The sequence below is a fragment of the Oncorhynchus nerka genome, linkage group LG16, assembly GCF_034236695.1.
Source record: "Oncorhynchus nerka isolate Pitt River linkage group LG16, Oner_Uvic_2.0, whole genome shotgun sequence".
Classification (NCBI taxonomy): domain Eukaryota; kingdom Metazoa; phylum Chordata; class Actinopteri; order Salmoniformes; family Salmonidae; genus Oncorhynchus; species Oncorhynchus nerka.
This window is the reverse complement of record NC_088411.1, coordinates 8,456,817-8,472,191: the sequence shown is the minus strand read 5'-3', so window position 1 is coordinate 8,472,191 and position 15,375 is coordinate 8,456,817. Positions and strand designations below refer to the sequence as shown.

The 15,375-nt window shown below is 43.3% G+C and overlaps 1 protein-coding gene across 1 annotated transcript; it reads left to right on the top strand.

Annotated features, from left to right (window-relative positions):
• The first annotated feature begins 8,635 nt into the window (after nucleotides 1-8,635).
• LOC115143975 (sclerostin-like) lies at nucleotides 8,636-14,419 on the top strand. The gene is made up of 2 exons (XM_029684484.2): nucleotides 8,636-9,088; nucleotides 12,237-14,419. Exons 1-2 carry the CDS (start codon nucleotides 8,848-8,850, stop codon nucleotides 12,656-12,658), a joined length of 663 nt encoding a protein of 220 aa, XP_029540344.1. The 5' UTR covers nucleotides 8,636-8,847; the 3' UTR covers nucleotides 12,659-14,419.
• The last annotated feature ends 956 nt before the right edge of the window (nucleotides 14,420-15,375 follow it).

Here is a 15,375-nt window from a genome sequence, read left to right as displayed (position 1 = left end):
AACCGTGGTTTTGTCTGCAAACTTTATGGTGGAGCTGGTGTCGTGCAAAGCCATGCAGTCATTGGTGAACAGGGAGTACAGCAGAGGCCTGAGGACACACCCCTGTGTCAAGAGTCACTGTGGAGGGGGTGTTGTTGCCAATCCTAATAGCCTGTGGTCTGCCAGTCAGGAAGTCCAGGATCCAGTTGCAGAGGGTGGTGTCCAGACACAGGCCTCTGAGCTTGATGGGAACAATAGTGTTGAATGCTGCTGTAGTCAATGAACAGGATTCTCACAGGTGTTCCTCTTGTCTAGATGTGTTACGTCTGTGTGAATAGCGATGAAAATGGGATCTTCTGTGGATCTGTTGGTCCACAGTGGTAGGCAAATTGGAGTGGGTCCAGTGTGCCTGGCATGCTGGCCTTGATTCCCAAACCAGAAACCGTGGATTGATGGCAGCATTCGCGTGAAACTGAAAGCGCGAACCACTGCTTTTAATCAGGGCAAGGTGTCTGGTAATATGTCCGAATATAAACAATGCAGCTATTCCCTCCGCAAGGCTATTAAACAAGCTAAGCGTCAGTACAGAGACAAAGTGGAATCTCAATTCAATGGCTCAGACACAAGAGGCATGTGGCAGGGTCTACAGTCAATCACGGACTACAAGAAGAAACCCAGCCCAGTCACGGACCAGGATGTCTTGCTCCCAGGCAGACTAAATCACTTTTTTGCCCGCTTTGAGGACAATACAGTGCCACTGACACTGCCTGCAACGAAAACATGCAGTCTCTCCTTCACTGCAGCCGAGGTGAGTAAGACATTTAAACGTGTTAACCCTCGCAAGGCTGCAGGCCCAGACGGCATCCCCAGCCGCGCCCTCAGAGCATGCGCAGACCAGCTGGCCGGTGTGTTTACGGACATATTCAATCAATCCCTATACCAGTCTGCTGTTCCCACATGCTTCAAGAGGGCCACCATTGTTCCTGTTCCCAAGAAAGCTAAGGTAACTGAGCTAAACGACTACCGCCCCGTAGCACTCACTTCCGTCATCATGAAGTGCTTTGAGAGACTAGTCAAGGACCATATCACCTCCACCCTACCTGACACCCTAGACCCACTCCAATTTGCTTACCGCCCAAATAGGTCCACAGACGATGCAATCTCAACCACACTGCACACTGCCCTAACCCACCTGGACAAGAGGAATACCTATGTGAGAATGCTGTTCATCGACTACAGCTCGGCATTCAATACCATAGTACCCTCCAAGCTCGTCATCAAGCTCGAGACCCTGGGTCTCGACCCCGCCCTGTGCAACTGGGTACTGGACTTCCTGACGGGCCGCCCACAGGTGGTGAGGGTAGGCAACAACATCTCCTCCCCGCTGATCCTCAGGGGGCCCCACAAGGTGCGTTCTGAGCCCTCTCCTGTACTCCCTGTTCACCCACGACTGCGTGGCCATGCACGCCTCCAACTCAATCATCAAGTTTGCGGACGACACAACAGTGGTAGGCTTGATTACCAACAACGACGAGACGGCCTACAGGGAGGAGGTGAGGGCCCTCGGAGTGTGGTGTCAGGAAAATAACCTCACACTCAACGTCAACAAAACTAAGGAGATGATTGTGGACTTCAGGAAACAGCAGAGGGAACACCCCTATCCACATCGATGGATCAGTAGTGGAGAGGGTAGCAAGTTTTAAGTTCCTCGGCATACACATCACAGACAAACTGAATTGGTCCACTCACACTGACAGCGTCGTGAAGAAGGCGCAGCAGCGCCTCTTCAACCTCAGGAGGCTGAAGAAATTCGGCTTGTCACCAAAAGCACTCACAAACTTCTACAGATGCACATCGGAGCATCCTGGCGGGCTGTATCACCGCCTGGTACGGCAACTGCTCCGCCCTCAACCGTAAGGCTCTCCAGAGGGTAGTGAGGTCTGCACAACGCATCACCGGGGCAAACTACCTGCCTCCAGGACACCTACACCACCCGATGTTACAGGAGGCCATAAAGATCATCAAGGACATCAACCACCCAAACCACTGCCTGTTCACCCCGCTATCATCCAGAAGGCGAGGTCAGTACAGGTGCATCAAAGCTGGGACCGAGAGACTGAAAAACAGCTTCTATCTCAAGGCCATCAGACTGTTAAACAGCAATCACTAACATTGAGTGGCTGCTGCCAACACACTGTCATTGACACTGACCCAACTCCAGCCACTTTAATAATGGGAATTGATGGGAAATGATGTAAATATATCACTAGCCACTTTAAACAATGCTACCTTATATAATGTTACTTACCCTACACTATTCATCTCATATGCATATGTATATACTGTACTCTAGATCATCGACTGCATTCTTATGTCACTAGCCACTTTAACTATGCCACTTTGTTTACTTTGTCTACATACTCATCTCATATGTATATACTGTACTCGATACCATCTACTGTATGCTGCTCTGTACCATCACTCATTCATATATCCTTATGTACATATTCCTTATCCCCTTACACTGTGTATAAGACAGTAGTTTTGGAATTGTTAGTTAGATTACTTGTTGGTTATCACTGCATTGTCGGAACTAGAAGCACAAGCATTTCGCTACACTCGCATTAACATCTGCTAACCATGTGTATGTGACAAATAAAATTTGATAAAAATTTGATTTGATGTAGACCACAACCAGCCTCTCTTAGCACTTTATGATGACCAAGGTGAGTTTGATGGGGCGATAGTCATTTGGGCACCTTGGTTTTCTTGGGCAATGGGATGATGGTGGTCTCCTTGAAGCAAGTGGGGACTACAGCCTGGGACAGGATGAAGATGTCTGAAGACACCCGACAGCTGGTCAGCATACACTCTGAGGACGCAGCCAGGGATGCCATCTGGGCCAGCGGCTTTTGAGAGTTTTCCTCACGTCAGCCTAGGAGAGCGAAAGCACCTAGTCGCCCAGAGCAGAGAGAGTCTTCCTGGATGGCTTGGTATTGTCTGCCTCGAGGTGAGCATAGAATGTGTTAAACTCGTCTGGGAGGGAGGCTTCGGTGGGAACCACACAGCTGGATTTGCCTTGTAGTCCTTGATAGTCTATTAGTCCTTGTCACATGCGTCATGCGTCGCGAGTAAATGGGAGATGGGTGGCGTAAAGCTCAACAATTCCTGTCATGACAAATGGTTGATATTCTAGCTTCGCCGTTGAAATAGCAGAGGATTTTCACACAGTTAGTTTAGCTTCAGCTATAGAGGCAGGGTGAAAATGTATATCATAAAGCATTTCCTAGATAGAAAATGTCCTGTGTTCTGTTTTGTGGAGAGTGCAACATTATAATGTATGTTGATCAATCTTTATCATTGTGTGACAATGTGCAGAAGCAGTTTAGACTGAATTGTGTTTATATGAATGGATAATAAATCAAGTGCCTGGACTGTTTGAAAGCAAAGCAAAGCATTCCTGCCCTGTAAAATATACACTGTGATACAGTGCAGAACACCTGCCAATAATGCATTGCTTTTAAACATGCAGGGATTGATAATCTTTCCCCAAGTAGCTTAGCTAATACACATTGTTAAATGTTTCCATGTATCCAATATCTCCTCTCCAAAGCAACTGAAAAAAATATTTCACTCGGCAAGTCAGTTAAGAACAAATTCTCATTGTCAATGACGGCCTATACCGGCCAAACCCGGACAACGCTGAGCCAATAGCACGCCGCCCTATGGGACTCCTAATCACAGCTGTTTGTGATACAGCCTGGATTCGAACCAGGGTGTCTGTAGTGATGCCTCTAGCACTGAGATGCAGTGCCTTAGACCGCTGCACCACTCAGGAGTCCCCAACTATAGACAGATTCCTACAATATCTCTTTCAATTTGTGGTTATCAGGGTCCCTCCATTAAATTGAGTAGATTTAGTGCACTCTTCTTGTCTTTTGAGTTGCTTGGACACTCCCGTCCTCAAGTACAGTCCTATGCAGTTGTCATATTATGTGAACAGAGGGACATGAATGCATGGTGATACAGTATACAGTATATTGTTCCATCAACATGTTTGCCTGCATTTTATGTCCTTTCCATTTTGCACTCTATATGACCCTCTCCAATGGAAACTATTAAGATAGATATCACGCCAGCAGGGTGTATTTAGGGGAAGATGCCAGATATGAGAGGTTTTGTTGATACTCTGCAGAACTACAGACTGACTTAAACAATGACGAAAAATGTAAACAATTAAGAATTTGGGCAAAATGAATTGCAAAACAGACATTTACGATTTCACGCACCATTTACAACTATTTTCACCCATTATACTGCATCTGAAATAAACATCTTTTTCAAACATGTGTGGTCAAGTAGTCAGCATCTTGAATCACTGTTTCCCAACACCCAGTCCTCCAGTCCTGGCTGCTGCAACCTGGTTTCATAGCATTTCGTATTAATCTGTATCCAAATCCGAGACACTACGTTTCATATGGTATGCATTCATTTGTGGATGTCCATCACCCATTTCGTATGGTATGTTACGAATGACAATTCATATTATATGTTGCGAATTTGCAAATGTACTATATGTTACGAATTTCAGCTAGGTGGCTAACATTAGCTATGTGGCTAACGTTAGTTAGGGTTAAGATTAGGAGTTAACTCCTAAACTTAACCCTTTAATTTAAGTTAAAGGGTTAAAGTTAAGGTTAGCTAAAAGGGTTAAGGTTAGGGTTAGAGGAAGGGTTGAGTAACATGCTAAGTAGTTGAAAAGTAGCTGAAAATTAGTAAATAGTTGAAAAGTTGCTAATTAGCTAAAATGCTAAAGTTGTCTGTAATGAGATTCGAACTCGCAACCTTATACGTCCACCCCGACCAACCACCCTACTTTCGTTTTTTTGTCTTAAGTAACCTTCTGTCTTATGTAACCATACCAAACATAGCATACTAATTTGAGTGTCCTGGATTTACGTTTACTATGTTATGTCTAGTCTATGAGACCAGGTTGAGTCCTGAGCAGCTAAATGTTTTCTTTATGTGGCTCAGACATGGTTTGTTCGTCTCCTATAAAATAAAATATCCACCCATCCTTTCTCGCTGCTGGCAGCCCACAATCTGGAGAGCATCTGATTGTTATTCAGGTCCTCGGCTGCTATCGATAAACCAGTAAAAAAGCACTGGAGCCCGGGTGTTCTATTCAGAAAGCCAGAAAGATCTAAATGAGGACTGTGAGCGGCAGGGACGGAGGCAAGGTAGTAATCAGAGTTGGCTCTGGGGTGAACACGGGACCATTCTTCGCCAGCGTGACGACAGAAGGGAAGGCATGGAAACACATGGACAGAGTCTTCTGGAGAGTGGTGTCCAGTCCACTAAATCACTGTGCCAAAGTTAGAAGTTCATCAACAACGATAATGATCTCTCTTTTTGACAGGTTTTAGGCTGTTTGTTTGTTGTGGCCCCTGAAAGGAGCATTTCAACAATAATGAATCATCTTCATCCTTGATCGTTATTGGCATGGTTTTGAAGCCGGTTGGATGGCTCCCTTTATTCCAACCCTGATTTAGGGTTTCAATAGGCCTGAAGCTAGAAGGAAACCATCAAACATCTCATTATGACCATTGCTCAGTTCCCAAAATGAGTAAGAGAGGAGACAATGTGTCATGAACAGTACTATTTTATGAATGTGTGTAAAAGTATAATTTTTCATGCAACACACCCTGGTTGGCCTGTCTGTGCATGTCTGCTGTGTTCTTAAAATGACTCCAATAGGAGAACATTTCAGTTTGATCAGAGGGCAGTCATAATCCTATCTGCTTCCTCTGAACAGTTTATTTGTTTATTGTCCCTCAAGAGGGCAGTATTTGTACAATTGAGCCTCCGACTCCAATCAGGGTCGTCATGCACCCATTATTCTGCCTTAGGAGTTTAGTACAACTGCCACATATAGTATAACCCAAGAATTAAAGCAATTTTAGTACTTTCGAAAGCAGGCATGCCAGCTAAGATAGTAAGACAAACTACACCAGCTTGATTGATAGCCTGAAATGTCTTGGTAGCGAGTTATGAGGTTGGGAGATTGGGAACTGATCTAGCTGGCTAGCTAAAGCCAACTTAACAAAAATTGCCAGGTGGCTAGTATTATAACCTATAAGTCTCTAAGCATTTTATATTATTCTATACATACTGTAAATCCGAGACACTCCATTTAGTATGATATGTTACGTTTGGTATGGTTACATAAGACAGATGGTTAATTGGTCAGGGTGGATGGGTGGGCATATAACGCAATAGTCTAGCAACCCAAAGGTTACGAGTTTGAATCTCATCATAGACAACTTGAGCATTTTAACTCATTCGCAACTTTTCAACTACTTACTACATTTGAGCTACATTACAACTACTTAGCATGTTAGCTAACCCTTCAACTAACCCTAATCTCAACCCTTTTAGCTAACCCATCCCCTAACCTTAACCCTTTAACCTGACTCATAAATTGAAACCTACTTTAACCATAACCCCTAGCCTAGCTAACGTTAGCCAGCTAGCTAACGTTAGCCACCTAGCTACCCAGCTAGAATTCGTAACATATATGTTTTTGCAAATTTGTAATATATTGTACACTTTTCAAATTTGTAACATTTTGTACATTTAAAGAATGTGTAACATATAATACAATTGTAATTCGTAACATATCATACGAAATGGGTGATGGACATCCACAAATTGATAGATACCATACCAAACGTGTCTCGAATGTACATATTAAATAATACATAATGCTCTGAGACCAGGTTGAGTATTACAGAAAAACAACAAAACATTTTTGCTGTATTTATTCTTAAAGAAGGAATTAGTAGGCTACATACACTATACATGTGGACAAGCATGTGGACAGCCCTTCAAATGACCCATTGCTGACAGGTGTATAAAATCGAGCACAAAGCCATGCAATCTCCATAGACAAACATTGGCAGTAGAATGGTCTTACTGATGACTTTTAACTTGGTACTGTCATAAGATACCACATTCCAAAAAGTCAGTTTGTCAAATTTCTGCCCTGCTAGAGCTGCCCCAGTCAACTGTATGTGCTGTTATTGTGAAGTGGAAACGTCTAGGAGCAACAATGGCTCAGTCGCAAAGTGGTAGCCCACACAAGCTCGCAGAACGGTACCGGTGAGTGCTGAAGTGCGTAATGTGGAAAAATTGTCCGTCCTCGGTTGCAACACTCACTACCGAGTTCCAAACTGCCTCTGGAAGCAACATCAGCACAAGAACTGTTCGTCTGGAGCTTCTTGAAATGGGTTTCTATGGCCGAGCAGCCGCACACAAGCCTAAGATCACCATACGCAATACCTAGCGTCGGCTGGAGTAAAGCTTGCTGCCAGTGAAAACGCATTCTCTAGAGTGATGAATCACGCTTTACCATCTGGCAGTCCTACGGACAAATCTGGGTTTGGCAGATGCCAGGAGAACGCTACCTGCCCCAATGCATAGTGCCAACTGTAAAGTTTGGTGGAGGCTGTTATAGCAGCAAAAGGGGGAGCAACTCCATATTAATACCCAAGATGTTGGAATGAGAAGTTCGACGAGCAGGTGTCCATATACTTTTGGTCATGTAATGTAGCTTGATCAAATTAATTTACAAGCATTGAGTCTTGCCTATCACCCGCAGCTAACATCAAATCAAATGCTGTGTGTGTGTGTGTCACTCTCTCCGCAAGCATTAGAGTGTCCTCCTTAACATATCTTTGCTCCATGGTGCATCTTGGAAAGAACCATTTACTAGGGAGAATAGGGGGTTACTCTTTGCCTGGTCCAGGTAGTGTGCCCCCTCTGCAAAACACCACTGACAGATCTTTTATTATATATATAAATCATTATGATAAAATGTGGTCTTAAAAATGAAGTTAAGTAAATAATTTAACATCTGAAAAATGTATTTAAAAAAATAAAAATAAATAAATACAGGCTATATATTATTTTTAATTACATAAACAAACAAAATATCAAGCAGCAGGTGCCCTTGTGCCCCATATGGGCATGACACCTCTGCAAATCCAAAGGCTGTGATTTTCAAGGATGCCAAGAATTTTCTGGGTCCATTTTTTTCCATCCTAATGATCTTATTGAAACCAGGATGGGACTCCATGTGTCATTCTCAGTTAATAAAAAAAATAGTGAAAATGAATTAATGAGATTGTTTGATGATGAATGGTGTTACATTTCTATAGATACTTTTTCAGTGGTCTATGACTGTAATAAATGTTTGAAGTTAGTCAATAGTCGAACTCAAAAGCAGATACACGAGCATACAATAAACGACAATTAAAATAAATACTTTAAAACAAACAAGTAATATTGCAAATAGACTGCTGCGATCTGTCAACGTGTACGAATTTCACAATTTTGCATATTTCTTTTACAACACAAAATTGCGCCAGCTATCAAACACATTGTCTATGATGGAGAAGGAACCAGCCTTGCCATGAAACATCACTCAATGGTCATCGAGACTGCGCCCTGTATCACTCCAAACAAAACCACATCAAAACAAATGGCATATTTTAGAGACACGTACATATTGCATGAATCACGAAGGAAAAATGTGGCAATACTGGAACTAGATGCGCTGTCTCCCTCAAACCAACGAACCCCAAACCCGCACGCACCTCACTTGGCGCGCACACATGCACCTCTCCAGTTTCAATGAATTTGCCTGGGGCAGGACCCCTCCCACTTCGTGTAAGCACTTAATTGTCAGTTTTGACGAACGCTGGGGTACTTAAATAGCGTCAAAGTTTCTTGTATGGGTGGAATTGGTCAACTTGCCACAGAGCGCATGTTAACCATAGTTTATTCCAGCTCCGCAGATCGATAAGCATGCAGGTGTCTCTCGCGCTCCTTGTCTCCAGCACCGTGCTGCTGCTGCTACAGGGATGTTGTACCTTCGTGCAAGGATGGAGGGTGCTAAAAAACGATGCTACAGAGATCGTACCAGAATATACTGAAAACATACAGCCTCCCGAGGAACCAATACCACTGGCTTCTAATAATAACAATAATACAATGAATCGACCAAAACACGGGGGAAGGAGATCATCAGCAAACACAGCCTCCTATAGTGAGTATTTATTTTTACGTTATCTGGTAGCCGACATAGCTAGAAGGAATATAGGATGTCCATATTCAAGGCGCATTATGAATACTTGTAATAATGACTTGCTTTATTTGTGAAACACTCGTAGCCTACAATGTGAGATTGGTATAGAGAAACGATTTATCTGTATGGATCATCTTTCATCAATTTAATTGAATACGTTGGGATATTGCTTAATCAATCTAACAAATATTTCCTTCGATTTTTACTCTAACACATAGTTAGATGTAAACGTAGGATACTTATATCAAATCGAGGAGTTTAAAATAAACTGCGTGGAATAGTGCTAATATCTCATTGACATGAATGCACAATATGCTCTCGTGCATAATGTGCGCAGTCACCTAGTGAAAAAAATGAGTTTTCAATTTGTGGTAAACGTTTCGACAATATCTAAGAATCTGTAATGTTACGCATGTGAGATAGATAAGGCATTATTTCTCAAGCAATGAACTTCTTGACCGTCGGCACTGTTCAACTTGGCGCGAACTGCTCATTTCCCCACACACATATTTCCCAGCATAGCGTCTCATCCTTTAGGCACGGGTTAATTTGTTTCTGTCAATGTGCAAGACCACACACGTCCTTTTAATCATAAAAAAATGCGCAAGGTGTCGATTAAAATATCAATGTAGCCTATAGTCTCTGGAGAATAATGAAACCTCACCTGTGTGGTTTATGTAAATCATTAAGGCAAGAAACCCTCCAAAGACCACCCAGAATATCCAATAATGTTTCATTTATGAACGTGCCGATAAGTGCTACTTTCTGTATGTAGAATAGTTAATAGCAATATCATGAGTAATGCCTCAACCTTCAGTGGCTGTTTTAAATTGCAGCTTTCCCTGCTGATGCATTAGACTGGAACAGCTGTACTGTTCAATGGTGCAAGCCGGATTGCGGTTAGATGAATGCTATGCCAAGGCTGATAGGGCAATATGTCACAGACACATAATATGCCCGTGGTTTCATCCTCACACGATCTGAAGAGCTGCACTTATGAGAGATCAGGGGTTTTCACTCTGTCCTTGGTGCTATTTCCCTCTCTTTTATACAACAAATTAGTTCAGGTCTGCCTATGCCATAACTATTTAATTGCAACATCATGTGTCCAAATAGAAAATAGAGTTTCTGCTCTTAGGGGATTTCTTCAAGGTATTTGGAAATTGCAACACTGTGATAGATAAGTGAGTCCCACCTGTGGCCAGTACAGGTTATGCTGTAGTCATGCAGATTTTTTACAGAGGAAATATCTCTGATTGCCTTGTCTCATGGATTCAAGATGCACAATGTCGTTCTTTCCAAGTTTACCCCGAATCTAATCATGTCATTTCAAATCTAAAAGAGTTGTACATAGAGTACAAATGACAAATGTTGTGATTAGGATATAAAATACTGTAATGATGGATGAGATACATTTAACATAATACTTGAAATCGATAAACAACAGATACATCTGCAGGATATTAATTAGAGACCGTTTGCTACAGAAGGGAAATGAACATGCACCAACAGGAAATGCCATTTATTATGTAGATTATAATTCATTAACATTTTTGATATATTCTTCGTAAGGGGAAGTCAAGTCAGAAATGTCAAAGTGGAAATGATAAACTTCAGAATGCTTTTTAAACCTCAAATACACCGTACATATAACATTTCTTTGCACCAGGGCAATCAGATTAAGATCCTACACCTGTAGCTTTGCGGTGGGGGTTGGAAGAACACGCGTCTTTTTAAATCTCCTCTTATACCGATCAACATCCATCAACCGAGAGAGAGAAATAATCATCTATTGGGTCATATCATATGCGATAGTGGTCTTTCTCATAGGCCTATCTGCCTTCCTCTGGGAGTACCATATCTTCCCATGATTCTTCCCATGGTCCCAGTGGGGTCATTGAGGCAGAGAGGGTGACCTCTGTCTGGCTCTCCTCCATGACAGTCCATCCCTGGTCCCTAGGCCCAGCAGTCAGCACACTGGGAGAGACCTGAGAACAGGGGAGAGATCTTATGCTGTGGCCGCCCGACCAGCCGAGCCACAAAATAACACCAGATCAGGTTCTCTGAGGGGAGAAAAAAGTCATCCTTCCATGAATCCTTTTTTATTGCCTTTTTGCAATAGAAAAGCCACAGAAGAAAACAGATGCATCTCAGAGTGTATAATTTCTTAAACCGACATGTCCTCTGCCATTCTACACGCCACATGTAAAAAAGAAAAAAGAGGACAATAACTCTTGCATAGGGCTGTTAAAAAGGCCATGGCCAACATATTGAATGACCAATTATGCACTGAATATGCTTTCTCAAATCGTTTGGTTCATTCGTCTCATTTCCAATTGTCAAATGTTGTATTTAGGAATGACAACAAGCATTTAGAGAAAGTTTCCAATCTTCACATCCTTTTTCCGGAGGGCCTGTTTTGTGTATGCCAGCTTTTGTTTCCGATTTAAATCTCCATTATGTTTGATTGAGCTGTTTAATAGCATTCTGGTCTGGATTTACTATCAGCTGATTGCTGCCAGCTGGAATTCCACATCCAACCTCATTGTCAGGCAACAGTCATTATCAGATCATGCATCAACGTTAGTGTTCAGTTGCAACTTATTTCCCCCCCTTATACTGAGCCCTTAACCAAACATGGGGACAACATTGGTTTTGAATTGGATTTGTATATCAACATTGCATTTATTTAATTACCATTACATTTTTTTAATAAAAGTACTCTCTGCGTTAAGAAATTCAAAATGTTATGTTTTTCTGAATGGTGAAACGGAAGGAAGAGTTTATGAACATTTCCGATTAATTAAATTGAGACTCATAATTCCATTTCCCAGCCCAGCTCCACGCATGCAATTAAACCAAGTTCTTAGAATAAACAAATAACATTATACGCACAGTGGGAATCGTACTTTTGACACTGACACACACATACTTTTGTCATTGACATATTCAGCACGTCTCGAGTCTCGAGACACAGCTCTCAAGCTCTCTGCTCTTGAACAGTTAAATGGAAGATTGTTTCCCTCGAGTCGGTCCGACTTCAAAGTGTTTGGTTTTTTGGAGGGATGCCACAGATTGTGTAACCTTGATATCCTCCTCTTCACCCCAGGTGCCTCGGAGCTGAGCTGCAGAGAGCTGCGCTCCACCCGTTACATCACTGATGGCTCCTGCCGCAGTGCCAAGCCCGTCAAGGAGCTGGTGTGCTCGGGTCAGTGCATGCCCGCCCACCTCCTACCCAACTCTATCGTGCGCGGCAAATGGTGGCGGAGCAGCGCTTCCGACTACCGCTGCATCCCGGCCCACTCCCGAACCCAGCGGGTGCAGCTGCAGTGCCCCAACGGCAACAGCCGGACTTACAAAATCCGCGTGGTCACCTCCTGCAAGTGCAAGCGCTATAGCCGCCACCACAACCAGTCAGAGGCCAAGGAGGCCTCCTCTTTGCCCGCGCCCCGACGCAACAAGAAACGCACCCGGCCTCCCGGGAGTCAGAGCAAGAGCAACACCCCGACGCTGGTCAGCAACTCCTACTGAGGATTCCTTTCCTTCTTCCGTACAAATGCAGAGACCAAAGTAGCACGCTCACTCATACACACGCACATGTTACACACAACCCAACATGGCTCCTTCATTGGAAGAGGGAGAGGAAGAGACATTTCAACAAAAAGGGATTTGTTAAGCTGTTTGTTGGACTGGCTTGACATGCGTTTTTCTCACCAGACAGGCACTATAGATTTTGCAGCCTATTTTCAAACATATTTCAGAACCTTTGATTTGCATGACCAAATGAGTCAACAGACTATGCCAGGGAAGGCCATGTGACTGGTCAGGAAAGTTGGAACACTGCTCGGATTGGAGTGTAGATTATCATTACACACTCCAGTTCATAGATAACGGCCTCTGACTCAGGCACAAGTAGAATCTACCTTAGCCACAGCAAGAGGTGCACCTAAACTCAAAATCCACCTGTGAAAACATCCAGCGGGCAGGCTACACTGCTTGATAGGCCTATAGGGTTGAAAGGTGTCTCTATGCTGTAACTGGTTCTAATCCATCTTTTCCATGGCTGTGTGTACTGTACCGTAGCAGCACCTGGTAGCCCTGGGGCTTCAGGCTCTGGAAGTGGGCTGCTGACAGGCCTGAGAGGCCCTGGCCTTGACCCCAGACCACGCAGTCACATGACAGCCCGGGCAGCACCTCACTCACCAGGAGTCTCCCAGGGCTCTCGCTCCGTAGCAGCCTTACAGGAGCTGTCAGTTAGGGCCCATGGCCCAGTGGCCCTAGAGCCCCTGTGAGAGAGGCAGAGGGAGAGTGAGAGAGGGGAAATGGCTGTGTCAGCAGTCCAAGACCAGGGTCCCTTCGGTCAAACAGGCAACTAGGCATTCCTGTGACTCATCTTAATGACTAAATGAGCCCATTCCTGTGTTTAGAATTTCCGCTAGACATGGCTGGTTCCTGTTTGCAGGAATCACACACACACAAAAGGTCCACGTGTGGAGGCGGCTCCAGTAATTGTGCCTGTTGTTACCCTCTGGCACAACATTCTCCACTAAACCCACACTGACTGGAACTATTTTGTTAGCAGCAAATAACATTGGCGACCAACTAGTCACGTCCCTATTCTATTCATTGAGAACCTAGAGTGACTCATTCTCTGAATAGCACTGACAGGAAAGATAGATAAAAACCTGAATCTCAATCTGAATGGTTTGATATTGGCTGTTGATATCCTGCAGGATGCTGACGGACAGAAATAGACAGAAAGACAGACAGGAAAAGGTTGTGGATGCCCAGTCTGCCCATGCTGACAACCCATTCCCTTTTTTCAACCCTTTCAGTACTACGGCCTGTATTTCATGAAGAATACTCATAACGTTTCCACTTATTGTCCACATTCCATTGTTCCATTCTCTCATATCGCTTCCTGATTTTCAGTTTTCTAAACTGTACTGACAGTGTTTCCTTCTTGTTCAATTGTGTGTTTGAAATAGCAACTGGAAAGGATTTTGTCATATAAGTAGAGTTGTCATGTATAGCTTGATTGTACATATTGTTCCTGTCTGGTCTTTTGGCTAAAAGCAGTTGGGGAGGAAAAAAAACCTTGCAGACTCAAAGAAATGAACTGCATATTTATTTTTTATTTCCACATGTAAATTATTTATGCAACTTTTTGTAGTAAATGATAGCCATTATTGTCATTTAGAATAATAGTGACTGTCAGATAATAATGAAATGCTGTACAGTACACGAATCAAGTAAAGGCAGATATATTTGAAAGAACTGTGTGTTTGTTATCATTCTTCTCTGAATGGGCTTGCTTTGTCAAGGTAATTCTCTCCTTTATCTGTACCTGCACGCTAAGCGTACCTCTCAATGTGTCTCATGAAAACACATATCGGTAATTAGGAAGTTGAGGTTTTGTAGCTCTTTGGAATGTCTGGCCCGGCTCACAAAAGGAGAGGAAGAAGAATTTGCACAAAGGAATTCACACATGAGACGTTAGAGGCTCAGTCACAACAGCAACATTGCTTTGTTCATAGAGGTGGATACGAGCCATAGAACCCGTCATTCAGCCTGTTTTCTCGCCTCCCTCAAGGTCCTAATTTATTCACTGAAAACTTGGACTCTCAGACAACTACCAACACCTACTGGATCCAGGCACTCCAAAGTACCAAATTAGGTGTTTATGATGAGTTTTATGGACCAACGTAATTCTGAATGATAAAACTGGCACCTATTATACTACAGCACTTTAGAAGACCAAATCATGTTAAACTGTAGTAAATACAAAACAGAGAACCGAGTGGAAGCTATTTGTAAGTGGGTGCTTGTCATTACCCTTGCCAATGACTAACAATTGATATTCGGCCATAATCAAGCCCTATCCAAGAGAGCAGATATGCCATGCTTTTTAGCTCAAACTACTGGCACCCGACTAAGTTTCCCAGTAATTCAAGAACAGGTACTTAAGTGCAGTACATGAGTGGTACCTTAATAGATTGATGCTGACAAAAGCATCTGCCCGTGTTACTGCGTTTATACAGACCATTATTCCACAATTACCTAGCGTCGACCTCGGTAGGCCTAGGGAACACGAGGGTGTACTTCAGGTCAGACACGATCAGTTTCCCTTGGGCACGTCATATGTCTACTCTAAAGCAACTTAACTACGCCCTATACGAGGGCCGCCGTTGAGGTTCTCAGCACCAGGTGCAGAAAGTCTATGAGGGCCTTGGCTATTAAAAGAGAGA

Excerpts from the sequence above, each read along its gene's own strand:
- LOC115143975 (XM_029684484.2), top strand. The coding sequence starts at position 8,848 with ATGCAGGTGTCTCTCGCGCTCCTTGTCTCCAGCACCGTGCTGCTGCTG. Across the intron at positions 9,089-12,236 it reads AGCAAACACAGCCTCCTATA|GTGCCTCGGAGCTGAGCTGC; the intron begins GTGAGTATTTAT and ends TCTTCACCCCAG.